General features: G+C 38.7%; 2 protein-coding genes across 5 annotated transcripts in view; one reads left to right on the top strand and one right to left on the bottom strand.

Moving 5' to 3' along the window:
- The first annotated feature begins 6,039 nt into the window (after positions 1-6,039).
- Positions 6,040-16,590, top strand: LOC118822012 (NLR family CARD domain-containing protein 3-like). The gene is made up of 14 exons (XM_036590777.1): positions 6,040-6,140; positions 7,530-7,610; positions 8,081-8,209; positions 8,469-8,597; positions 8,890-9,018; positions 9,453-9,578; positions 9,974-10,031; positions 10,304-10,508; positions 10,785-12,555; positions 12,872-13,045; positions 13,398-13,571; positions 13,806-13,979; positions 14,623-14,799; positions 15,296-16,590. Exons 2-14 carry the CDS (start codon positions 7,558-7,560, stop codon positions 15,300-15,302), a joined length of 3,306 nt encoding a protein of 1,101 aa, XP_036446670.1. The 5' UTR covers positions 6,040-6,140; positions 7,530-7,557; the 3' UTR covers positions 15,303-16,590.
- A 657-nt stretch (positions 16,591-17,247) lies between these two features.
- Positions 17,248-27,313, bottom strand: part of si:ch1073-157b13.1 (7SK snRNA methylphosphate capping enzyme) — a 15,987-nt gene continuing 5,921 nt past the window's right edge. For all 4 annotated transcript variants that reach the window (XM_036590778.1, XM_036590782.1, XM_036590780.1 and 1 more), the window contains 3 exons: positions 22,459-22,677; positions 19,423-19,546; positions 17,248-17,856 (listed from right to left, as the gene is read on the bottom strand). In XM_036590778.1, the coding sequence (XP_036446671.1) occupies positions 17,801-17,856; positions 19,423-19,546; positions 22,459-22,677 (399 nt within the window). In that variant the 3' untranslated portion in view covers positions 17,248-17,800. The remainder of the gene's footprint in view (positions 17,857-19,422; positions 19,547-22,458; positions 22,678-27,313) is intronic.

Genomic DNA, 27,313 nt, shown 5'->3' with positions numbered 1-27,313 from the left:
GTGACCTCCACTTTGCAGAGGGTGAATATGCTGCAAAAAATGGTTCAGTGGTCAGTCCAAAGCCTCCCTCCGTCACAAGCTCACATAACAGATATTAATAATTAACATTAATCCATGGCCTGTAGGTGGAGCCATTCAGGGTATAAGCACTCATCATTATTATATTCTTGGTGTTTGATAAGGTTTATATCTGACAACGCTCCTGGGACAACATTGCATGCGGTGTATTTTGGTGTGTTCAAAGATTGTGCTTAATCTCCCCATTTGTGTGAGAGGAGAGGACTAAGATTGTGAAATTTATATTACTTAAATGCTTGTGCGATTTTCTATAGTGTATTTGATGCCACATTCACTCTTCAATTTTTGTTTAATCCGTTTTTTTTCTATGAAGAGAGAATGAAGAAAGGAACAGGTACTGTTAAATGAAGGTGTAGTGAATTAAACAGTCTACAGTGTAATACATACAGAACAGTAAAGCAATGTTAATCCTGATCTTAGTCAACAAGTTTTATTTTTATCAAAGTAAATAAAAAAAATATCTGATACTCCAAATGATATCCATCTCCAGAATCTTAGTTAGCGCTGATGATGCAGGTACCAATAGTTTAGTGTGTGTGTGTGTGTTTTTAATGGTGGTTGTGCTGATTTTGCTCTGATCATTCTTTCCTGTTCTCTTTGTTACAGCATCCGAACAATTTATTAGTCACGCGGATGGATATGAGATGACAGTTTGGTACAATGACACACACACTGAGTATCAGGGATGTAATAGAGGGTAAATGCATGTATAAGCCATTTATGTACCTTTGTAAATATGACATTGTTATTGGTCACTTTGGTTAATCTAATACCCTTTTTTATAGTTTACTAACTTAATTGTAGAGTTCATTTACTTACCTACTTATACACTTATTGCAATTTCAAATATACATATATATACATAAGTTGACAAAGTTTATTTTCACTGCCTGTTTCTCCCTCGACCCCCAAATTTCAATCACGAAAGGTGAAAACAGACAAACAGTCCACAGCATATCATTAGCATATCGAAAGTAAATAACTAAAATTTTGATAAGTTTAGATTTTGTTGGGGTCATTTTCCTCCAAATGTTTGGAGACCCCTGAAACTTATCAACTTTTTATAGCTCAGTGCATTCTTGCATTCCACTGTCTTTTAGGACAGTGTGTTGTGGTTCCTGTATATTGTTAAATTTGCTTTTATTTGCTTTTTTTCATGTGTTTCTCATGATGTCTTTACATTTTGGCACTTTAAAGATGCTTAACAGAGATGCAATATGTACAGTTTGACTTTTGAATGTTTGAGAATGACAGGGATGTTTAAAAGTGAAGTAAAGGCTGCCTATGATAATGTAAGACATTTCCAATGTGTAGCTAGTTTGTTAAGAATTAGAAAGGAGACAAACACAGGATAAAAGGAATAATAAGTCAGGTGATTAAAAAAGGACTAGAAAAGCAAAAACAAGAGTCAAAAGAGTCAATAAAGAAGAACATCAAAAACAGAAAGAAGCACATTAAGAAACCAAGAAACCACGCAAATCACAGAACTGATACAGACAAAGCAAATGCAAAGCTCAGATACAGTTATAACCACAACAAAGGGGTGAAAACAAAGAGTTACTGGAAATCAGAGACGAGCTTAAACGGGTTGTACAGGAAACAGGAATGGGAGGAGTGGCTTCTGGCTGAGGATTCTGGGAGCTGTAGTGTTCAGCAGATGGGGGAGCCATGACAAGCTAGCTTAGTAGGTCTGGATGTTTTGTCTGACATGATATGTTTACTTATTGATTTCTTTAGCCTTAGAGATCTTCTTCCTCTAAATTCATGTCTGTGTGTCTGTGTCACACCGTGGTACATCTACTGAATGCCAGATTAATCAGCACATTTAGTGAGACCTACACACCGACCCGGACCTTCTTTTTGAGCCTTTGCACATGACATTAATACATAAAGACATATGATGTGGTCTCACCCAACGCCTCAGTAATAATACTTCGTTTAGTTTTATCAAAAAGTGCTGCTTTAAGGTGAATTTTGGCTATTTTATCCAATGTTTGCCATTTCCATCAAGTCTTTTTTTTTTTTTGATGTGTTCAAAATCAACACACAAATACATGAATGGAAATCTAGCTATCCATGCTATGGACTAACTCTCTCAAATGAACTGCATTACACTCGAGCGTAGCCTTTTATACCTATTTATTCCGCCTGTATTTAGTATCCTGCCACTGAAAGCATCTACAAAATACTGCTGCTGTTTCTATTTGCAGGCAGCACTGTGCTGCTTCTGGTATTGGTAAAAAGTTTTGCAATATAAAAATTAAGTGCATTCAGAAAAAGGAAATGTTGTTTTGGAATGCATGACTTCATATTGTTTATATTAGAATATATTAGAACTTTAATATTAGAGCTCACAACATGATTAATACAGTGATTAAAGGGATTAAATGATATGCTTGGTTTATGTATGTTATTGTCAATCGTTCCACAGTTTTTCATCACTACATCCCTGCTCAGTATTTAGTTCTACACAGTAATGTGTGTGTTTGGGTTCTTCTTGGTCAAATCTGTGGACAAGGCTGCAGAACAGGACTTCACACTCTCCTGCATGACTTCCTGTATACCAACAGCTCCAGCAGCTTGTCCATCACACTCCTCATGCTGGTGAAGAGATGCGCTTTAGTAGTCATCAGTATAAAAGATTTCCTGTGGTTAATTATAAACCATGACTGGACCTAATAAGCAGGAGACACATCACTACTGAGACTGTGTACATAAAAACACCAGCTGAGCTAAACAGACCTACAGTACAGTCATATGCAAAAGTTTAGGCACTCCGGTCATATTACATGTTTTGTTATTACATGTTTTGTTATTTTTCTAAGCAAAGATAAGTGAACACATCCTCTACAGAGAACACACCTGCACAATTTAATACACAATTTATTTACTGAATTTAACACATTGGAACAAAATAAAAACATAAAACATGGCCTGTCTAAAAGTCATGGTACTTTTATCATTTATATTTAATGTTTTTTCAATATGTTAAACTCAGCGAATAAATAGAAATTGTGCACTAAAATAATCTATGCATGATCATAGTGTTGAAATAAAGTTAAAAATACACTATTTTTCATGAATTGGAATATTTTAATCACTTTATTTAATGTGATCAGATAAAAGTCAAAATCTGCAGAAAAATATCATATTTAAGTGTGTTCACTATGTGGGGGGGGGGTTAGACTTTTAGACAGAAGTGAATTTTAAGTGAGTTGATGCTGTAAAGCATGGAATAGCTAAACTGATTAATAGTTCACTGCGATGGACTGGCGACCTGTCCAGGGTGTATCCTGCCTTCCGCCCAATGACAGCTGGGATAGGCTCCAGCACCCCACCGCGACCCAGAAGGATAAGCGGTTTAGATGATGGATGGATGGATGGATTTTTACCTTCATTCAATTTAATTGATTTTATTTCTCTCATGTCTCAAATTAACTTCTCTGTCAGTGAAACAATATTGTCTGAGTATTTGATGTATGTATATATTCTGTGATATCTGTATAATGCTTGTTCTATTTTATTGGATTAAACCATGCAAAAAACAGCTTTTCACTTTCAGGTCTGATTTTTTATTAAGAAAATAAGGGATAAATTATTTTATTAGATTTGTTTAGATTACTGATAAACTGCATGGTCATCTGTTTAAAGCATTGAAATAAAGTTAAAAGTGCATGAAACAATTTTTTTCATGAGTTGAAATATTTTAATCACTGTATTTAATATGCTCAGACAACAGTAATACCTGCTTACAGTTTGAATGTTAAGCAATGCAGAAGGAAATATTTAAAAAATCTCGACCAGTTTTAATCTCAGCACTTTATAACAGGTAAATCAACACTGACACTGAAATGATGCTTTTTTTTGTTTTACTTAAAGTGTTAAAGCACTAATAAGGTGGACAGTGCAGTGTCCAGATGGCCAGAGCAGAGCGGTGAGTGTGGCTTTAAGAAGAGAGGAGTCTGTGGGACAGAATGAAGAGAGGCGAGACAAACACAGCAGAGGAAGAAAAGTTTTCATCTCAGAACAAATTAATCTTTACATTAAAACCATCTACACTCTACTTAAACATAAAAGCTCTTTCTTAGATGACCACACTGAGCCTCACGCCAGCTTCACTACACAGAGTCCATGACCAGTTTCATTCAACAGTAAGACATTTAAAACTGAAAAGCACTTTAATGAAGAGACAGTTCCTTTAGAAGAGAGCACCGAGGAAAACGTCACATTTCTGATGAAGCCACATTACAGCAGAAACATTCAGAACATCTGCTCAGACCAGCTCCCTCTACTGGTCACTCTCTTTCTTCAGCAGGCAGGGCCTTCGTGGAACAGACAGATTGGAGCAGCAGCAAATCTCAGACAATGTTTGTGTTAAATTAGCTGGTAACAGCTAATTTGGGTAGCTAACATTTCTAAACCTTATGATAAATTCTGATGAACTCTTCTTTACAATTTAATGACTAAGTGTGTAATGCTTTCTATAAAAATAAAATCTTTCTGTACATTAAACTCTTCTCATTTATTGTATGTAGCATTAAACACTATGAAATCTGTTGGTTTTGTGGTCTGTTAGCAATACTTTTATACCATCATGAACAGATTTTAGTCTGAAAAGCACCGACAACCAGAGAGGTCTAGTTACTCTCTGACTAATTCCCCCTGAAAATACTACAGTTTTAATCTTATATTGTAAGACAAATAAAGTCCAGATGAGTCAGCAGGGAATTTTAAGTCTGAGTTTCCTCTTCTATTAATAATTTATTTCCATATTACCATATTTATTTAGTCAGCCATTATCAGCCTGTAAAGCTAAATGAGCTATTTTTATCAAGTTTCTGTACTTTGCATACATAAACTGATGTGGAGATCAGATCCTCATATTCTTTCACTAAGAAGGGGCATTTCGGCCAATGAGGGTAGAGAGGTTTGGCCTTTCTCTCCTCTTATACGGCCCTTTGTGAAACTGGGTGTGTCTTGGTGATGGAGATCCTTCATTACTAATGAAGCTCCATGAAAGTTAATTAACATTGTAAGTTAATAAAGGCTGGTTTTCTTCATTAATGTAAAATGTGCTCTCAGCTGCTCGGCTCTGGTAAGCAGCTGTGCTGTGATTGGTTGAGGGTCCATCACTCCGTTCTAGGAGAAAAAACTACAGAGCAAATGCTGCACTTCCTTTTCTGTGTGACCAACTAGAACAAACCTATTTAGTGAGAGTGAAGCTTTTTAACCAGCTGCATTTTGTGAGAAGACAAACATTTAACACTTTGGGAGAAGTACATACTGAGTATTTCAGCATCTCAGAATTTCAGACGGATTTTAAACTTGGTAGAATAATAATGCATTCAGAGATAATTATTATAGACTGATAGCAGAATTACGACTGAGCAGATCTCCTGAGACGGAGCCAGATTCACAGAGAGTCCAACACTTCTCACACAGATGTGAGCTAATAAAATACATAGGAGACAGATGGCCATCACTTTTTTTTTTTGATATTTGATATTTTTATATTTGTTATCTTAAAAGTGGGCAATCTGCCAAAATATATCTCCATACTCATGTGCCAGTTTTGTTTTTTTTTTTGTTTTGTTTTTTTTATGGAAGATAACCTGAAAAGTGCCACATTAAAAAAATAGGCTCTCTTGTTTACAGGCTCTCTGTAATTGGTCTAAATGACTGACCTTTTTTCTGACCATACTATAAACTCCTAAAATTATAAAATATTGAGTTCTATTGTGCTACCAGACACATCTGGTGAAGAATATTTATTTCAGTACATTATATTTCGCTAAACCTTCATTTTAATGCAGATAATCTAAATGACTGGTTCAAATAGATATGTAAGATTAAACTTCAATTCAGACTTCAATTCTCAGGAACTGGTAAGGTTTTATTACTTTTATGATCACAGTTTAGTATAAACAGATAAGATTCCTGTATTAACTTGAACTTTGAGACTGGAAGATCAGGTGATAATGGTCTCAGCACCAAGAAGAATCTGCGTGAGAATGTCCATGTTGTTATGAGAGGAACATAAACAGCATTTAAGAGAAAACAGCGTAAGTATTGGAATCTTTTGAGAAATTTGTGAATGTAATAAACACAGAATTAAGTAATCTGATTGTAACTATGGAGCAGCTAAAACAGTGCTAGTGCTAGATCAATCTTTTACACAAATGAAAGTTCTCATTGTTAATAATTAGACACTGTTTGTCATGGTGCTATAAGATATATTGCTAATTGTCGGTTGATTAGCCACCACTGTGCTTTACAAAAGGGCAGCTTTGTCCTCATTGACAACACATAGGCTGATCTGTTGATTTATTCTAAAATAAGTCTATATTTGGTTTATTACCTTCTTATTTAAGTCATTTCATATATCAAAGAGGAACTAAGAATTCTGGTCTGTGCTCTCAAAATGTGATCTTCTTAAGATCCCTATTATACATACTGAATTAGGAAAACAAGCTTCAGTTACGCTGCACCCTCTGATTGGAATTTGGGTGACATTTTATTTGGAGTGTCCTTTTTAGATGAAATAAACACTCAACAGACTCTCAGTAAGATCAACAACACATCAACGATGCAGCAGCAGTGAATACATTCAGTAGATTATCAAGAGACTTTTAATTAACCGTGTCAGTGAAATATTTCACTTTATTTGGCATCCAGATCTGTAGATGTTTAACCTGAGAGGTCGATGAACAGGTAACAGGTTTAATACAGATCATCTCAACATCAACAAGCTGTTACAGACACACTGATGACACCATTCTGTACCCGGAGCTTCACTGGATTAGGTTTTGGGTTAAAGTAAAGGTTAGGATTAGAGCAAGGGTGAGGCTTAGACTTAGGTTTTGGGTTTGGGTTTAGGTTAAGGTAAAGTTTAGGATTAGGGCCAGGGTGAGGGTTAAGTTTTGGGCAAGGTTTTGCTTAATGGAAGTACCATACTAAGTCTGTAACATGTCAACAATACATCTACTTAATGTAAATAATGTATAAATAGCACATCCTCAAGATATTTACCTCAATGTATTCAGATCCTGCAGTACTGCTACTTCACCGATATGTTACTGATACTCCGTTAAGATGACCACTCAAAATAAAGTGTTACAGGAATTTGTTACAGAAACACTTAAAACAAAAAAACTGTTTTAAAAACATTCTTCAGACTGTTGAAATGCATAGAACTGTCAGTGTTTTGCATGATTTATTTTGGGCTGCTGATTACTGATTTTTCTGTTTTATGTTTGTAATGTATTACTTGTTTTTGTGGGAACAACTGATATGGCTGTCTATCTTGGTCAGGATTCTAAAAAACAAAGTTGTTTTTGAATCTCAGCAAGATTCTTCCTGGTTAAATAAAAGTAATAATAATAATAATAATAATAATAATAATAACAATAATAATGATGTCAACATATGTTACATCAATGGTGTTTTTACAGGTTTGTGGCTGTAATTATTAGAAGAGACATGGCCTCCAAAATGAGTCTATCTGGAGAACAGGACACAAAGAAAGACGAGAGGTGAGAGAACAAGTCTTCTCACTTTCAGAGATGTCGAGCTCATCTGTTCTCATATAAATCTGTGAAAAATGACCAATCCAAATATTAAAGAAGATGCATAACTTAATAAATCAAGGGTGTCCAATTCCAGTCCTGAGGGAGTAGAGTTTGTCACATTTGGATTATTTACTTGCTGCAACATAACAATTAAGCATGAAACTGACGAGTTGAATCAGTGCTGGACTCCACCCCTCCTGGACTGGAATTATATACTCCTGACAAAAACAATAACAAAACCAAGAGCTACTTATAACAACAAAAGACAAATTAAACTAAAACGACACAGGTGAACACAATGATGAGTGGGAGGAGCTAAACTGAACAGTTCAAAAACAGGATTGCACCACAATATTCTGTCAGAAAAAGTATTATTTTCAATGACGTCCATCCTACAATATTATGGTTCTGACAACATCTTTCCCCATTTTTAGTCTGGTTCCGAGTGTTGCATCCCAGAAGAGATCAGACTCACCTGAACCCAGCTGCGTGTCAATAAAGAGTGACCGGTCAATGGACTTTCCCCTAGATTTCAGAAGGGGAGACGGTTCTCCTGCTGAGAGGTAAGGGCAGTGTGATGGCCTAGGGCAGTGTTCCAGCCTGAATTCCCTGGAGTCTGGGTCTGTGCTGCTGGAGAGGAAAATACTAATGTAGAGATTTATATCTCAGTGTAGTAAAATATGAGAAGATAAAAGTTTTATTAAATAATTGTTAAAAGGAATAATATGTTGTAATATAAGCTTGTGGACAATGTGATGGTGTCTGTATAGGTAATAGGGTGTGTTGTGTAGGTTCTGACAACATATTTCCATATTCTCATAGTCACATGCATAGTGTTGCATCCCAGAAGAGATCAGACTCACCTGAACCCAGCTGCGTGTCAATAAAGAGTGACCGGTCAATGGACTTTCCACTGGATTTCAGAAAGGATGAGTGTTCTCCTGCTGAGAGGTAAGGACAGTGTGATGGCCTAGGGCACTGTTCCAGCCTGAATTCCCTGGAGTCTGGGTCTGTGCTGCTGAAGAGGAAAATACTAATGTAGAGATTTATATCTCAGTGTAGTAAAATATGACAAAATAAAAGTTTTCTTAAATAATTGTTAAAAGATTCTCAATTATTTTGTGGTAATTTAATTCTAGGAATAATCTGTTGTGATATAAGCTTATGTACAGTGTAATGGTGTCTGTTACTGTAATATGATGTGTTGTCTAGGTTCTGACAACATATTTCCATATTCTTATAGTCACATGCACACTGTTGCATCCCAGAAGAGATCAGACTCACCTGAACCCAGCTGTGTGCCAATGAAGAGTGACCGGTCAATGGACTTTCCACTGGATTACAGAAGGGATGAGTGTTCTCCTGTTGAGAGGTATGGATAGTGTGATGTTTAGGACAGTGTTCTTCACTCCTAGTCTCACCTGATCTGACTTACTCAGCTCATTATAAAGCCTTTCATGAGCTGCATCAGGTATGTTTGAACAAAAAACTCAACTGTGCAGTGCCACAGCTCTAAAGGACCAGCAGTGAGGAACACTGGTTTAAGATTAAATCATTTCATCCAGCCAGAATTACTTGAGCTGGAGGAGTCTGTGCTGCTGCAAAGGAGAACAGTTACATGGAGATTTATACCTCAGTGATGTCAGTCTAACCCGATAAGAGTTATTTATTATTTTTAGATATGTATTGGTAACTTTATCCTGGAAACGTTTTGTTCTTTATGCTTATGTACGATGTGATGGTGTCTGTGTACATAATGGGATTTGTTGTGTAGGTTCTGACAACAATTTCCTCCCATTGCTATAGTCTGATAGAGAGTGTGGCATCACAGGAGAGATCAAACTCACCTGAACCCAGCTGCGAGTCAATAAAGAGCGACCGGTCAATGGACTTTCCACTGGATTTCAAGAAGGATGAGTGTTCTGCTGTGCGGTAAGGATAGTGTGATCATCCATGGCTGGGAGTCCAAGGAGGATGGCCCCGCTTCTCCCCCCATCATGCAGCACGATACTAGCTAGTTCAAAAAGATGTGGTGGCGCTTCACAGGTTTCAGAGGAAGCCTGTGCTAGACTTCGCCATCAAGAAAACACTGGTTTAGTAATAAAGCACTCCATTTAAGCCAGAATTCCCTGAGCTGGGGTAATCTGTGCTGCTGCTGCATGTGGAGATTTATATCGCTGTGATGTCAGTGTACTCAGATAACAGCTGGAGGAGTCTGTGCTACTGGGGGGGAGAACAGTAATGTGGAGATTTGTACATCAGTGATGTCAGTGTAATCACAACAATTTAACATATTCCTCATTTAACTCACTGCTGTTTTTCCACAGTGTCCAAAAGGAGACATCAAAAATGAACTGCATAAATTATTTAGAGTCCATATTCAAGGTGTGTTTGTGTCCATGTTACTAAGTATGTGTGCATGTCTTAAATATCTTAAAGATTTTATTTTCATCTTGCAAGTTTATGGAGCATTTTTTGAGATAGCAGTAGTTCATACACTTGTATCAGGACTATAAGTAATCAGATTGACTGTATTTTAATCTGTGAAATTGGACAGGTACTCTGGGTTCTCCAAGTTCATGACAATATCACGGAAGTATTCCTATATGTAACATAAAAGTGTTTTATAACTATTTTTTTTCTTTATTCCTAATCAGGAGCTGGAAAACAAAATAATCTCACTGGTGAAGAAAGAGCTGAAAAAGTTTCAGAAGCTTCTGAGTGCAGATTACCCAACTTGCTCTGAGAGAGAGGTGGAGGATGAGGAAGATCAAAGCAGTGCCAGAGAAGGTGTGCTGAATGTTACCTTGAACATCCTGAGGACCATGAAGCAGATAGACCTCGCTAACACACTACAGACCAGTAAGAGCTCTGTGGTGTGGCTTTATTACATAACTTTAACTATAGAGCAGTGTTTCCCAATCCAGGTCCTGCAGGCCCATCATCTCACACATACATGCACACACCCACTTCAATTTAGCAAGGAGCTGTTAATGAGCTGAATAATGAAATCAGGTGTGTCCGAAGCTGAGCAAGCACACAAATATGCAGAGCAGTGGGCCTGCAGGACCAGGACTGGGAATCCCTAGTGATTACACAGGAAAATATTTATCACCATATTCTTCTTTTGTTTATTAGAGTTGGTTTCTGTGTATCAGCAAAAACTGAAATCCAAACTGATGGAAAAATGTAAAAGAATTACTGAAGGAATTTCACAACATGGAACACCAACCCTTCTGAATGAGATCTACACAGAGCTCTACATCACAGAGGGAGGGAGCGGAGAGGTCAATAACGAACATGAGGTGAGACAGATTGAGGCAGCATCCAGAAGACTAACATCAAAGGAGAAACCCATCAAATGCAATGACCTCTTTAAAGACAAACCCATCAGAACTGTGCTGACTAAAGGAGTCGCTGGAATTGGAAAAACAGTCTCTGTGCAGAAGTTCATTCTGGACTGGGCTGAAGGAAAAGCAAATCAGGATGTCCTCTTGATATTTCCACTTCCTTTTAGGGAGCTGAATTTGAGGAAGCAGAAAAATCTCAGTCTGATGGATCTCCTTCATTACTTTTTCCCAGAAATAAAGGAATTAAGATCAGTAGAGTGTGATGCTTACAAAGTCATGTTCATCTTTGATGGTCTGGATGAGTGTCGTCTTCCTCTAGATTTCCAGAACAATAAGAGCTTGTGGGATGTAACAGAGTCAGCATCAGTTGATGTGCTGCTGACAAACCTCATCAAGGGGAACCTGCTTCCCTCTGCTCTCCTCTGGATAACCTCTCGACCAGCAGCAGCCAATCAGATCCCTCCTGAGTGTGTTAACCTGGTAACAGAGATACGAGGATTCAGTGACCCTCAGAAAGAAGAGTACTTCATGAAGAGAATCAGTGACCAGAGCCTGGCCAATAAAATCATCACACACATGAAGTCCTCAAGAAGCCTCTACATCATGTGCCACATCCCTGTCTTCTGTAGGATTGCAGCCTCAGTTCTAGAGAGACTGTTGGGTGAAGCAGTGAGTGGAGAGATCCCCAAGACTCTGACTCAAATGTTCACCCACTTCCTGATCTTTCAGATCAAACGCAAGGACCAAAAGTACCATGGGAAATGTGACATTGATCCTCAGCAGACTAGAAAGGTGATTCTGGCACTGGGAAAACTGGCTTTGCAACAGCTGGAAAAAGGCAATCTGATCTTCTATGAGGAAGACCTGAGAGAGTGTGGTATTGATGTCAGAGAAGTATCAGTGTACTCAGGAGTTTGTACCCAGATCTTCAGAGAGGAGTTTGGGCTGCACCTGGGGAAGGTGTTCAGCTTTGTGCACCTGAGCATTCAGGAGTTTCTGGCTGCTTTATATGCATTTCTGTCCTTTGTCAATAGAAATGTAACAAAGCAGTCACCCACTGAGCTCTTTAATATTTTCAAAAGGTCAAAAATAACAGACTTCCTCAAAAGTGCAGTGGACAAAGCCTTACAGAGTGAGAATGGACACCTGGACCTTTTCCTCCGCTTCCTTGTAGGCCTCTCACTGGAGTCCAATCAAACTCTCTTACGAGGCCTACTGGACCATACAGGAAGCAGCTCTCAAAACAAAGATGAAACAGTCAAGTATATCAAGGAGAAGATCAGGGAGAATCCCTCTTCAGAGAAATCTATCAATCTGTTCCACTGTCTGAATGAACTGAATGATCATTCTCTAGTGCAGGAAGTCCAGACATACCTGAGCAGAGGAAGTGGCCATCGTCTCAGTGGAGGCTGGCTCTCTCCCACCCAGTGGTCAGCTCTGGTATTTGTGTTGCTGAATTCAGAAGAGGAGTTGGATGAGTTTAACCTTCGTAAATATCATCGATCAGAGGAATGTCTTTTTAGGATGCTGCCAGTAATCAAAGCATCCAGAAAAGCTGTGTGAGTATTTTCAATCATCATTATCATATTACATTTATTTGTGTTTGGGTATTCTCTAGATTATTCTGCTTTTCATTAATTACCCTACTCAGTTTCCAAGAATCACTGGTAGTTTTACTGCATGGTAACATAAATGTAATATGAATGTAGCATGATCACAAACACAATGCTGCTCAGTGTCTTCTTTGGCTTCCCCTTACTTAGTAAGAAAGGGAACTAATGTAAACAGATGAGTAATCAAAAAACAAGAATCCACAAGAATGCAAAATGACACAGTAAAAGGCAGTACTCTGATATATCATCAATTTTCTCCCAGGTTGAGTGTTTGTAATCTCACAGAGAAGAGCTGTGAAGTTCTTGCCTCAATTCTCAGCTCAAACTCCCCAGGTCTGAGAGAACTGAACCTCAGTAATAATAACCTGCAGGATTCAGGAGTGAAGCTGCTCTCTGCTGGTCTGGAGAATACACAATGTAAACTAGATACAATGTGGTGAGATCACTTTCTTTCAAGTATGCTGATGTCTCTGACAAAAGTACATGCACACTCAGACCTCAATCTGACACACTGTGTGTGTATATATTTAAGAATGTACACTGTTACTGTTGTAGTTTTTTTGTAATGTTCTGATATGATGTTATTATTGTTTTTAAGTGTGAGAGGGAGTGGTGAAATTTAAAATGTTGGCTTCTCTCTCCCAAGCATGTGTTTTATTTCTGTACACTCAGACAAAAATATTAAACAATAATAATAAATAATAAATAAATTGAATTTAATCTATTTTCATATTTTCTTTCATATAAGCAAATACACTTCTTTTTTATGTGTATCATTTTTTTCACAGGCTGTGTAACTGTAATCTCGCTGAGAAAAGCTGTGCAGTTCTGGCCTCAGCTTTTAATTCAAACTCTTCAAGTTTGAGAGAACTGAACCTGGGTAGTAATAAACTGCAGGATTCAGGAGTGAAGCTGCTCTCTGCTGGACTGGAAAATCCACACTGTAAACTGGAGACACTGAGGTAAGATCATCACTGAGAACACACATGCATTTTTTTAAAACTGAAAAATGCTCAGTAGCTGATGTAAAAAGCTGTAGAATTGTTGATGATAAGTATAATTATTACAGTATAATTATTCTAGTGTTATTTGTGTGTTTGTGCATAATAAAAGGAAATAGTGACATAGAAAATTGTACTCCTGGAATGTATTTGTGTGTAATTAGCTACAATAGATTTTTTTTCTTCTTGCTACAGGCTTGGACACTGTAGAATTACAGAAGAAGGGTGTGCTGCTCTGGTTTCAGCTTTAAAATCAAACACTTCTCATCTGAAAGAGCTGAACCTAAACTGGAATAAACCAGGAGAGTCAGGAGTGAAGGAGCTCTCTGATCTACTGGAGGATCCACACTGTAAACTAGAAATACTACAGTGAGTTATGGACTTCTCTTTTTAGACATGCACACACTGTTGTAGTTTTGTCTATGGTGTTCTGGCACTGTTTTTTGTTTTTGTATTGTACATGTACTTTTTCGTTTCCTTTTTTTATTTTTCCAGTAATAATAACCACTATCTTATAATGCTTTAAAGCCACAGCAAGCAACTTCGCAATTTTCTTACAAAAATGTATTAAATTATAAAGTTCTGTTTACTTATGGGCCACCTTTGGGCACCTTTCTACAGTAATCACCACTAAAGCGTACAAACTATTTTTTTTTTACCAGGGGTCACCAACTAACAAACTGTGGTCAAACTGTGCTGTAATTCAGTTGATAGATAGGTACATAGATAGATACAACTAGGAGTAGCAGTAGTATTAACAGTCTGAAGTACATAATAAAAGTTTTATTGCAGTAGCAACCAAGTGCACAGCCAGATACTCGTACGCCCCCACCACCACATCTACTTCATCAATGGTGACTGGTGACAAGACGTTGCATTCCTAAAGCCCAACAGCATCTCCTTAGTCTTACTAATGTCTAGCTACAGCTGGTTCAGCTTACACATGTCTACTGAATGTATTGGTGTGCGTTTTGGTCTGTAAGTGTGGGGAGTTTTTCTCTTCTCTGTGCAGGCTTGGATACTGCAGTATTACAGATGAAGGCTGTGCTGCTCTGGCTTCAGCTCTGAAATCCAACTCCTCATCACAACTGAGAGAGCTGAACCTGAATCTTAATCAACCAGGAGAATCAGGAGTGAAGAAGCTCTCTGATCTACTTGAAGATCCTCACTGTAAACTTGAGAAACTATAGTGAGTTACTAGTTTGCTGTTCGTAGACACACACACACAAGTTCTAAAACAGGTCTACAACATTTTAGAGACTACACTGTCACACTGCCCTGAGACAAATCTCATCCACAAGGTTTGACCTTTAGAACTCCAAAGTTATTATATGTTTTGCATACTATTTAAACATAGTTACTTAATGAATTACATTTTCAGTCTATGTTGCTGGAACATAAATCAGCAGATTTCCGAAAAGAATAGACCTTTGGTGATTTACTATAACTTGTCTTGTTAATTCTCTCCTGGATGCATACCTCTTAAGCCATCTCGCATTTGTCGTACGAGGGGTTAATACGCTGTACAGCCAGCCATTATCATATTTGAAGCATTTTGTTTCTTATACTCACACATACAGCATGTACTCAAACACATTTGCATTAGAAATTAAACTGATGGTTGGCTGTTGTAAGTTTTGTCTGCATTCTTGTGTGATTATTCACAGTTTTTCTCTGTCTTACAGCATCTGAACACCATACAGACTTGAGACTTGCACGCTGTGGATTAAGAGGAAAAAGTGAAGACTTCACCAAAAGAAAACACACAAATATATGATTAAGAATATGGTACTGCATGGATGTGTGTGTTTGGATCCAGCTTGGTCAAATTTATAAACGTAACTGCAGTACAGAATTGCGTGTTTTCCCCATGAAGTCATTTCCTGCAAAGCAGTGATCGCACCTCCAACAACTCGTTCTTGAAAAGGGACTTTTCCATCGGGCACAGTTACTAATTCAGAATCCAGAACTATTCGTACCCTGATCAAGTGCCTGTGGTACATCTGAAAGAAGGCAGTTGCCTGGAGCTTGTGTGGTGGTGACATGAATCTCACATGACGTGTTAACAATAAACACAAACAGCAGCGGCAATACGGGAGGTTCAAGTTCTAAATTACGTTTTACTGCATTTGGAGTCACAGACAGCGATTCTGGATGGCCAGTGATTTTAGAGATGGTGGTCATCTGACCTGAATGACTGCGTAATGATTGCATTTGACCAATCAGTGGTCTGCACCACTCCATCCATAAGTCCTGGTTCAGTACACTTGCTATGTATGGTCACTTGGCAATGGAAATGATGACAAAACATGTGCTCATGTATTTGTAACCATATGACACTGTCCAGGGGAAAAGCACCATAGTAAGAACTGAGCTCAGGACAAAGGCAGAAGCTGCCCAGAACTCCAGCCCAAGTTCCCAGAGTTGTCCCCCTCCCTGAATCAGTCTTCCCTCATACTTCTACATGTTGAAGGCACAAACTATCTAAAGTATGCTTTATCCAAATAAAGTGTTACCAGAATTTATAGGAAGTAGTTAAAGTAAATCTGCACTTTACATTAAGTAACTTCATGGTGTAAAGCAGCTGGAATAGCTGAACTAAACTGACAGTTCTACCATTCTGCACATTCACTGCTACGAAACCATTACTTATAATATTGCACCTGAATATTTCAACCAGATGAAGGTATTTCAAGTATTTCTAGAAGAAATAAAATATAAACACAGTTTTAAACAAATATACTCTGTTATACTTCTATAATGCAGAAATTATTTCCTGGTATTAAAATGAAAACATATATGGTCTGCATTTTGAACATGGATTAAGCCTAGTCTTGTACTAAAATTGTGTGCCAATGGTGAAACACCTTTGAAAATGTGTTTTTAGTCTAGGCTTAATCAGTTCTTACATATAATGGCAATTTATTGTCCCAAAACTGCTGATCAACAAGCAGCTGTAAACTATATATTGTGACTGAATATTGTGAATTTTGTTTTTGTAATGTTTATCATGTATCTGAAATAAATTCAAACCTTTTATAAACTGAAACCCTTTAAGCCATTGTGCTTGCAGTCTGTTCATATGAGCTAAAATACACATTTATCAACAGTATCATGTTTAGAAACAGAAACGGAAACAAATGTATATAAAATACAGATTTTCCTGCTTGAGCCAGCAAAGATTTCAAATGAACAAACAAATGTAGATTACTGTAGGTTAATGTAGGTTACTTAGAGTAATAAAGCACTAATTAGCCTAGCTTTAACCCTTTCAACTCCTTGACACCATCATGGTTTCAAAATGCACTTCATCTTATTCTTCATAACTTTCATATTTCATAAGCTACATTCTAAAGGTGGGGGTCGTATGAGAGCTGTAACTGTCTTCTTTCCAGTCAAATAGATGGGTGATGTAATTTTACACCCTTATAATAAAAGAAGCTGAACTCAATTTTTTTCACTAAAAGTCGACCCATTTTTCCACAAATCTGGGCTATAAACTATAAACAGATGGCGTCTCTTCAGTGATCTGCTCTGTAAAAATTATTTTTAATAAATGATTTTAATAAATTTAATCAAATTTACTAAATTCAGATGGAAAAAACAAAATATACCCTGGAGAATAAGAGAGAAGACATTTTCATCTCAGAATCGTTTATTTTTTTATACAATGAACACATTCAAAACCACATACACTCTACCTCACACAGATCCCATCAAAAGCCAAAGTTCCTTCTTAGATGAACACACTGAGCTTTACTCCAGCTTCTCTCGCAGTCCATGCACAGTTTCATACGATGTTCAATATAAAAGATACTGGAACCAATAAGAAGATCAAGACTGATGGGTTTAATGTCTCTATTAAAAAGATTAGAAACGCACACACACCTTTGTTAGTCCATCAATGTGTGTGTGTGTTATTTCTCCTCCTTTTCCTCCCAGAATGGCGAGACAGAAAGAGAGAGCAGTCCGTCTTCTCTAAGAGCCGTAAATGAGTCTGTGGAGCTGAAGGTGAGGGTAACTGTAAGACATTTAAAGTTGAAAAGTTCAGCACTTCCATAAAGAGGCTGACGAAGCAGCAGTTCCTTCAGTAGAGAGCGCCGAGGAACACGTCACATTTCCGATGAAGCCACGTTACAGCAGAACATTCAGAACATCTGCTCAGACCAACTGCAGACTCTACTGGTCCCTCACTTTCTGCAGGAGGCGGGGCCTTTGTGGAAAAGATAGATCGGCCTCTGGAGTCCTGAGGAGCCAAAAAAGGGAAATAAAAAATGTAAGTGAACGAAAAACGGCGCTTCAATAAAGTTTACAACCAGTTTCGAGTTTGTTACGTTAATGGCCACTTTATCAGAAACCCCTCTGTTGTAGCTCCACCTTACTGGTGCACAGTAAGGAGAACGCAGCTCATCTGCTGATGTACATTTTGTGGTATCCATACTCAAGTTTTTCATCAATGGTCAGTTTCCGACCACAGAGCCACTCTTGGCTGTTGTTTTTGGGAGGTGCTGAGAATGGAGCACCACCCAAACAACATCCATGTCTCTTTAAAGTGATGAACGAGGTAGAGGGGAGTTGATAAACTGTGCAGCAACACAGCTACAGCCTATAACTGTACACCTACAAAGAGCACCTATAATGGTAGGTGTTTCCGATAAAATGACCAATAACTATCTGGTAGGAATGTTTAATAAACTAAAATCTCAGCCTACACTGGCAAAAATGTATGTAAGAATTGCGGTATATATCATGTTATGGACTCTCGGTCGTAATTTTCCTTTCTGTGTTTTTCCCTGCTGTATGTTGCATTATGCGCAGATCTGTGCCTGGCCACACGGGGGCGCCCGCCTGTATAAAAGAGGGCACCCAGCCACTACCTGGAAGCTGTTCAGGGCTCTCTCCCCTCAAACATGACCTGAAAGTACACCTGTCCAGACCAGCCCAGCACTCTTCACTCCAATCTTCGCTTTGCTTCTCTTGTTAAATGCAAAACTCTGATCGTTTGAGAACAGTAGCCGTTTGTTTTCATAACACTTTTCTCGTTTTAAGTAGGTAGTTAAGCCTTTTGTATTTTTTGTTTGTTTTACTTCATTTTCAGGTTTAGTTAGTTTTTAAAACCTATAGTTGTTTATATGTTATTTTTTGATATATATTCATCACTGAAGCCATTATCCCATAACCACCATCTTACCACTGGGACTGCTAAGAAAATCGAATTAAATCTGAGCTGTTTTCTGGTTTGAATGGTGTCCAGTGTTTGGTCTGGCATCAGGTCTGGGAGAGCCCACTGTCAGTTTCTGTTACAGCCTGACCCTTAACGGGGTCATAACTCACAGTATGGTGTAATAATAGTTTTATTTACCCCTCCTCCCCTTCAAAAACAAACTATTTTAGAATATTAATAAGTAGCCCTATTTTTGTTGGCTTATTATTTTGGATTCTTCATAATCACCATATTTAACAACTTCTGTACATTCTAAATATTTGTATTGTGTGAAACAGTTTATGTTAACTTACGACACAATCCTGCTAATCTCTGCTTCCTCGACAACATATTTTTGTGTTTTAATCATTTTTTTCTGAAACGTGATGGAAACATCCCTGACCATGGCTACACTAGCTAGCCTTAGAGTGCTCTGGGCTGCATGCAGGCTACATTATCATTATATATAAAAAGCTTATGACATCCTACTTCTATTTAATTTAAAGGGTTATACTGATTAACCGGTTTATCTCTCACTTCAAGCTTCTCATTCCGGAATCTCTGTGATTCATACACGGATGTGTGAGAGAGAACAATACGGTATCCCACCTTTAGGGCAGCTGTTGGGCGTGCTGATGAGCTCGTAGCTGGTGAAGCCCACCTCGGAGGTGAGGTAGGTGCTGAACTGGTCAGGTCTGAGCCGGATGCAGTTGTAGTTTCTGAAGGTGGTTTCCTGATGGACAAAACAGAGGAGGTGTTAAAGGTGATCACAGTGTTCATACAGATAAACAACCTTAAGGTCCCTTAATTGAACCTGTTAAACTAAACAGTAGCTCTGGCAACCAGCACAGCAGTGCTGCAGCCTCATCTGCACATGCTTACCAGAACCAAGAGGCCATAAGGTGTCCCGGTTCTCATTTCGGCATTCTAAGAGGTTCTCACTAGCGCCCTCTATGCACTTTTATTGTGGTTATTGGTGAGGACCTCGAGGTACAGGCAAGGAGCAATCAGACTATCTCGCTCTGTTTACAACTGACCAACATGGCAGATAAGCAGATGTGGTCAGGTGTGAGTTTTGAGCTGTCTGAGTGACGAAGGGACACTAACCCAAACAAACATACAGCAGTGGTTTACAAACCGTCAGTCTGGAGACGAGCGGATCTCGTGGAAACTGTATCAACACGTATATGTATATATGTTTCTTTAGGTTATTTTAGATCAGGAACTACTTTGCACTCTTGTGTGCATGAAAGGCAGTTATGTTCTCTGAGTGTCAGGCGAAAGCAGACGGAAGGGAAGCGCACTGGCTGCGCTCCAAGCTTCAGGGACATTTGTGCTGTTTGCCGTGAGCCACATGCTACTAGGGGTACTAAACACTTCTATTTGTCACCAGCATCACTGAAATATACACTGATATATAAACAGATTTGAGCCGTTACATGTTGAACAGTGTGTTAACAGTAAGCACAAAAAATAAGCAAATCTACAGCAAAATTAGACAAATATTTGTAATACAGTAGTATATACTGCATGTTTGCCACCAGCACATCTAGCAGTGATAGCGTACATCATGCAGGTAAGGCATCTAAACCCCACAGCGTTAAAAACTGACATAATTATAATTATTTTTAATATTTATTTTAATATTATTCATTTCCGTTAATTCCATTCCATTATGCATATTTTATTCTATTTTCATGGTATGAAAACATTTGGCCTGGATAAAGAATTTAACATCAGTGTCAATGAATCTGCTCTGTACTGTTTAAGCCTCACTGCTGCCATCTGCTGGCCATGTTTAAACCTCAGTTCTCCAGAGGAAGCTGAGGAGATGGGTTGGTGTTTATGTCAACAAGAAACAACATGAACCCTTACAACAGAAGAGATCTGATTCAGCACTCCGACTCTCACTTCTCCATTTCAACTCAGTGACCCACATACATTCTTTCGAGTGAAGATTGTGCAGCTGACACTGAGTTTGTGGAGAGAGAAGTAATTTCACAAATAATCATTTAACTAACACTCATATGTACTGGAAAAACCCTCTGATGTAGGATTTATTACTGACTCAAATTTGGGTCATGCCCTCATTTCTCAGTTGATTTGCCAGAGAAAATGTTGTCTTTTGAAGAAACCACGGACTAATAACATCACCTGAAGAGTCAGTCAGTCATTTGGTGCTGAAGAGGGCTTAGATTAGTGTTTAGTGTCTGAATCAGTCTGCTGTTTTCAGTGCTTAATGAACACTGCCTAAAACTCATCACTGCCATCCGCTGGCAATGTTTATTCCTGCGTTCTCCAGAGAGGGGAAAGGAGAGCGAGTTCGGTAGCCTTTGGTGGTCTTTGCTCTCGTGGAATTTAAACCACGTTCTGTGGTGTTTACTGAAGTGCTCAACGTCACTGAGTCATATCTGCGAAGCTGCACGACTGCATGCATATAAAAACAAGAGGAAACTGCAGCTCGACTCACTTCCACATTATGGCTGATACTGACACCAAAATCTGCTCATGAATTGTGCGTTACTGACTTTGGAAGACATTCTTTGCTGTATAAAATATTTAATCTGTATTTAGTATATTCTGGAACTCCTCCCATATTGTTCGTCATCATGTGAGTGTTATGAGTTACTGTAAGTTTTGAGTAACCTTATGAGCAGAGTCTGTTGACGCATCAGCAGCCTTTCTGGATGTCACAAAAAGTCAGCTTTATCCTTATGATTGCAACTGATCAAGGCTTTCAAACGACTTCAGCCTTGTAAAAAGTCGAATGTTGAGGGACATTTTACAAGAAACTGGTCTACTTTTCAGTTTCCTGACTGAGATACAAGAAAAGCGGCTATAGCTGAGCTAAAGCTTAAAGCAGAGCAAAGTAAGTCTGAGTTTTCGCTCATATTAAATTTGTTAGCCTTCACTAGTACATTAGCACATACCGAGACACATTTACAGTCAAGACAGTCCACATTTTTGCTCCTTCATTATGCACGGAGAGTTAAATTGGAGCATAAATGTGAGCCGTCTGGGGGATCCTGAGGACCAGTTTGGAGACCACTAGAAGAATGACAGAGTTAACCCACAGGGCTCTCTTTCAGATAAAACTGGACAAACAACTCCAGTATGGACTTAAGGAGGGTCGCAGGACTAAGGCTGCATTCAGACGGCACCTTTTTAAAGTGCTGCGTCTGGTGCCTACAAAGAAGCAGGACTTGCTTCTTATCTTGTCGAGTCAACACACTTGAGTGACAAGTAGGTAAACACAAAAAAGTGCTCTGAGACAACAGGAGACGAGCAATAAACATTCTGCAACTGACTTATTAAAAACTGAACTGAAAACATTTCACAGTCAGTTTGTGGTCAGTGTTGTCCAGCTCAGAGTTCAGAAGAAGCCAAAACTAGCTTTCCCTCCCTTGGAAACTAGAAAGAACCTCCTTGGTAACCTCCTCAATGGTGACTGGTCAGCTGTGATGACAGATGCTGCTTTTTGCAGCTGTCAGTGGAAAAGTTGGCATTTATTCAGCTTATAATTACAGATTAAAACCGTGACTCGCGCTTAGACGATAAAGGACAGAATTGCGCTGGAGAAGGTTTAAAAGACGTCATCTGAAGGCCATCAGGGACAGGACCTCTCGCTCGATCGCGCCCGCTTACCGTCAGTCTCTTCCTCTTGCTGTAGGAGCTCCAGGGCTGAGGCTCCAGTATGAGGACTCCTCCCGGCGTCAGGTGTCTGTAGGCTCGCTTAAAGAACCACTGCAGCCCCAAATCGCCCCAGTTCAGGTGCACCCACTTTGTCACGCCCAAACACAGGATGGCGTCATACTCCGCACGCTGGGACATCATAGCCGCCTCGCTCTCCGGAACGTAGTTCCCCTACACACACAGAGAGGGGGCGCTGTTACACACACTGAATAAACACACAACATCCAATAGGCACTGATAAGAATTCAGTTCAGTTAAACTCAACACAGCGTCATTCGTACGACGACTTCAGAGTACGATACTAAATAAATATGGGAAAATATGTTTTTACTACTAATTATTTTTCAGTAAATTCTAAAGAAGCAAAATGTGATGATTTTTTACTTTGTGGCAGCTGAACTATATTAACAGAGTAAAATCTGACAAGATTTGGGTTTTAATTTCATTGTAACAATAACAATGTTCCAAAATAATTGTTGCAAATTTAATATTTTGTCATGTATTTATTGAAATTTCAGACGTTTGATCTGTGATTTCTGAAAATACAGCATTTTTCCAATCAGTTTTCCAACAAGTGCAGATATTTAGGTCTCTTTGCATTTCTGGACAAAACAAAAAAATCTGTCCTACCTGCGTTAGTGTTTTAACTCCCACGTTAATAACTATGTAGTTACAGATTTCTGCAGTTATCTGATTATTCAAACAGTCATGTAAACACCATACTCCGATCTAGAAATCTGATTAAGAAATCCGATAAAGAGGCTGGATTTTAGCTCAGTAATCAGATTTCTCAGTGCATCTGAACTCTGACTTCTATTGGATTTCTCAGTCTGATCATGATCAGATGGTGGATGTCGCGAGACACAGCAAAACGCTTTTGGAGCGACGCTGAAACCAAATACTAAATACAGTATTTAAATATTCTTCATCTTCTAGCTGATGTTCATAGTTTCAGGTAAAGTGACTCGATGTTTAAAAAAAAGCTGTGGTATGAAGTTTGAGTTCTACGTTACGTTTACGTCGCGTCTTCTTCTGTGAGTTTATTGGCTGGTTGTAAGGCAGAAATCTGATTACTGTCTGACTCATGTAGACCTGGAGTTTCTCGATTACCTAATTACTCAAGTGCATGTAAACGTGTTGATCAGATTACTGACAGTCTGATTTTCTGCAGTTATCAGATTATTGAGTGTAAACGCACTCAGTGTTTGAAAGAAATAGAAATTCTCCATTTACACACAAAGTTCTCTGATTGATGCAATAAAGTAACCATTTTTGAAAGAAAGTGTGGAAAACCTTTCAAGGCTTAAAGAGCATTCAGATAATGAACTGTTCTGCAGTGCCACACACACACACAGCCACACACACACACACACACACAGCCACACACACACAGCCACACACACACACAGCCACACACAGCCACACACACACACAGCCACACACACACACACACACACACACACACACATCTACAGACGGGGCAGCACATATTTCCCATCACTGATACTGTGACCTTGAGCATCAGCTGATACTGAGCCAAGATTTCCTGGACCTGCTGCACCATTTAAGGTGGAACAGTGAGTTCTGATGAGGTGGCGGCGAATAAGAAGCCTTCACTAACGCATTAGAGTTGAGTGTGAGATGATCACAGCGTGTGGTGAGCGCCAGGCTAATCGGTGGGGTATAGGCTTCCATTGCCTGTTAGCTACGTTAGCCTCTTAGCTCCAGTGTTAAAACTAAACAATAGGAAGAACCCTTTTGGTGCTACATAGAACCATTTTCAAAAAGAAAACAAAATCTGAATCGATCTGAAAAACCTTTTCACCATTCAAAGGACCACTGAAGCATGAAATGGTTCTATATAGAACTCGTGATTCTAAATAGAACCACTCCTTTTACTAAAGAACCCTTAAAGAACCCTTTAAAGAGTGTATATACAGTACTAAATACAGGGTTCTCTGACTTCAGTGGAAGAGTTCATCAGATTGATCGAGAATGTGCTGAATATGGTTCTATATAGCACCAAAAAGATTCTGCTATTGTTACAGTGTAACAATAGAAGAACCCCTTTTGGTGCTATACAGAACCATTTTCTGAAAGGTTCTATACAGAACCATATACAACACATTCACAATCAATCATAAAAATCTTTTCACCACACACAGGACCATTCACACATGGAATGGTTCTATTCAGGAATCACGGTTCTAAATAGGACCGTTCCCTTGACTGAAGAACCCTTAAAGAACCGTTTAAGAGTGTATGAACAGTACTAAACACAGTTCTCTGACTTGAGAATCTAAATACAGTTCTACCCTTTGTGGTGCTATGTGGAACAAATTTTTAAAAAGGCTCTTTAAAGAACAATATATGAGGTTCTCCATCATAGAAGAACTGTTAACCAGACATTAAGTCAAAATTATTATTCATAAATTTAAATTTAATAAATAGTGTGTGTTCAGTCCCACACCCATTAAAAAAGGGTTCTTTAGTAACCATGACAACTCAAAGCAACATTCAAATGGTTCTTTGTTTGGTAAATGGTTCTCTGACTTGGTGCTACATGGAACCACTCTTAAAAAGGTTCTTTAAAGAACAATATATGAGGTTCTCCATCACAGATGAACCACAAACCAGACAAAGAATCATTTGAATGTTGCTTTGAGTCGTCATGGTTACTAAAGAACCCTTTTAAAGGGTGTAGTAAAGCACTGAACACATATGCATTATATTAATTACTGTTTTTAATTTATGAATAATAATTCTGAGAAAAGCGTCTGTGTTTGAGCTTTTATTTTGGCGTTTTGGAGCACCGCGTGTCGATAAGGAGAAACGCTTGTTTTGCATGTTGTACCAATAAAATGTGGGGAAAAAGGTGCTGAACAGCTTTTATAGGTGCTGTAAACTGATGAATAAGAGAAAAACCCCATCCTGAGTAAAGCCTGCACTGTCCAACACAAACCTCACTCAGGTCTGAGTAAGAACTCACATGCAGAGCTCTGATCTGTATAATCACTGCTTATGTACATTTTAAATAATCCAACTCCCATAAAAGACCAGGTTCTCCTGCAGTGTTCACTACACATACAAATATGCATGTTTTAAAGGACGGGACACACCTGATATTAAAATCCAATAAACTCCAAAAGCTTGAAGCGCCTGTATTTTACATTCTAATCCTAATGGAATGCAGATTATAAAACAGACAGTTCCAGTCCTAAAATCTGATTGGCTGAGCTGCGTTCGAAGCCGTCGTAAAATCCACAATACACACACCTGTGACGCCTCACAGCGACTGAACTCTATCACTGCATGCAAAAATCCCTTCTGCTGTTAATGAATAATCTTTGACTCTCATGCTGCTCACATGGAGCACCGAGGGTACTGATGAAATAAGAACCCAGTTCTGTTTAAACTGAGGAGCTGACAGCTTATTCTCTTAACTCGAACCAGGCTGGTCAGCTAGCTAACAGGCTAAAAGATGGCAAACATGCTAAACAGCTCCATCATTAATATCACAGGCTTGCATTAAAGGTCTTACAGTGTGATTCACCGTAAAACTGCAGTATAAAAGTCTAAAAATGTCACTTTAATGTTTTACACACTACAAATGTGTTTCAGTCAGAAGTCGCGTCAAACCCAGACTGAATCCCAAACGGCTCTGTACTCCCTAAACAGTGTTCTAGCTATGAAAGTTTAGAAATTCTAGCCTCTACAGCCAAACAGTGCATCATGTATCGAGTGTGGATGAGTCTGAGTCCCAAATGACTGTTTCTTAGCTGTATTTGGCTCTGTTGGGCTGCAGGATCCAGTATTTAAACTCCTACGTAGTGCACTATGTAGGGAGCAGGGAGCTGTTTGAGATTCAGCCCCAGTGTGTGAAGAGGAGCCGCTGTATTGGTGCTAAATAAGACTCATGGTGGTGATTTGGAGACCAAAAAGTACTAATAAAGTGAAGGTTTCTGCATTAAACAATGATGAGTTATCATATGTTCATTGTTATACGACAAAAACTTAAAACGTTCATGAAGTGACTGCAACATACAGCAATGGGCGACAGAACGTTCTCCTTATTCAGCAGTAAATGGTTGCCTAGCAACGATACCGTACCCTTAACAAACTACATTTCTTGGCTGAATACTTGTTTATGTAGATTATTATTAATAAAAACGTATTATTTTCTGAAAAATTGTGTACTTTATCATATTTTGTATTGGCGCTGTTTTACAAAAGCAATAAGCCGTTTGAGGCCGTGTGTTACAGTGATTTTATCACAGGGAAGGGAGTTTTACTCAGCTTTGCATCGTGCCTAATAACACCCTTCCCCGTGCTGCAATCACAGTAACACACGGCCTTTCGTGGCTTATCGCTTTAATATTCTCCACTTCTAAAGTTTGTGTGTTTCATGCTCCATAAACAATCCTATTTCTTTTCCACACGACCATCCAGACTCTCTCTGACAACCACACAGGCTGTTTTTCGTACTGTGCCTTTAAGACTGATGTATGTAAATGAGCTCTGCTCATTCAGAGCTTAGAACTTCAGTGTGAGTGGGTGGGGCTAAACTGTCGGACGCTGAATAGGTTGATATGTAAATGTGTTTTTGTGACATCACAAAAACAAACTCCAAACAGCTGCAGCTCAGGTTGCATATCTGAACAAATTAAAACTTTTTTGACGGATAGGATATTTGGGTTTCCCAGGAGACGGGCCTTTAAATGATGAAGTACTCTTTGTTTAAAAGAGGGCGGCATCTGAACCCCACCCACGCTGCGTATGTGTGCACATGTATGTACTTGCACCACAG

This window comes from Colossoma macropomum, unplaced genomic scaffold (assembly GCF_904425465.1).
Source record: "Colossoma macropomum unplaced genomic scaffold, Colossoma_macropomum, whole genome shotgun sequence".
Lineage (NCBI taxonomy): Eukaryota > Metazoa > Chordata > Actinopteri > Characiformes > Serrasalmidae > Colossoma > Colossoma macropomum.
Note: the sequence above shows the minus strand (reverse complement) of the source record. Positions and strands in the feature narration are given on the sequence as shown.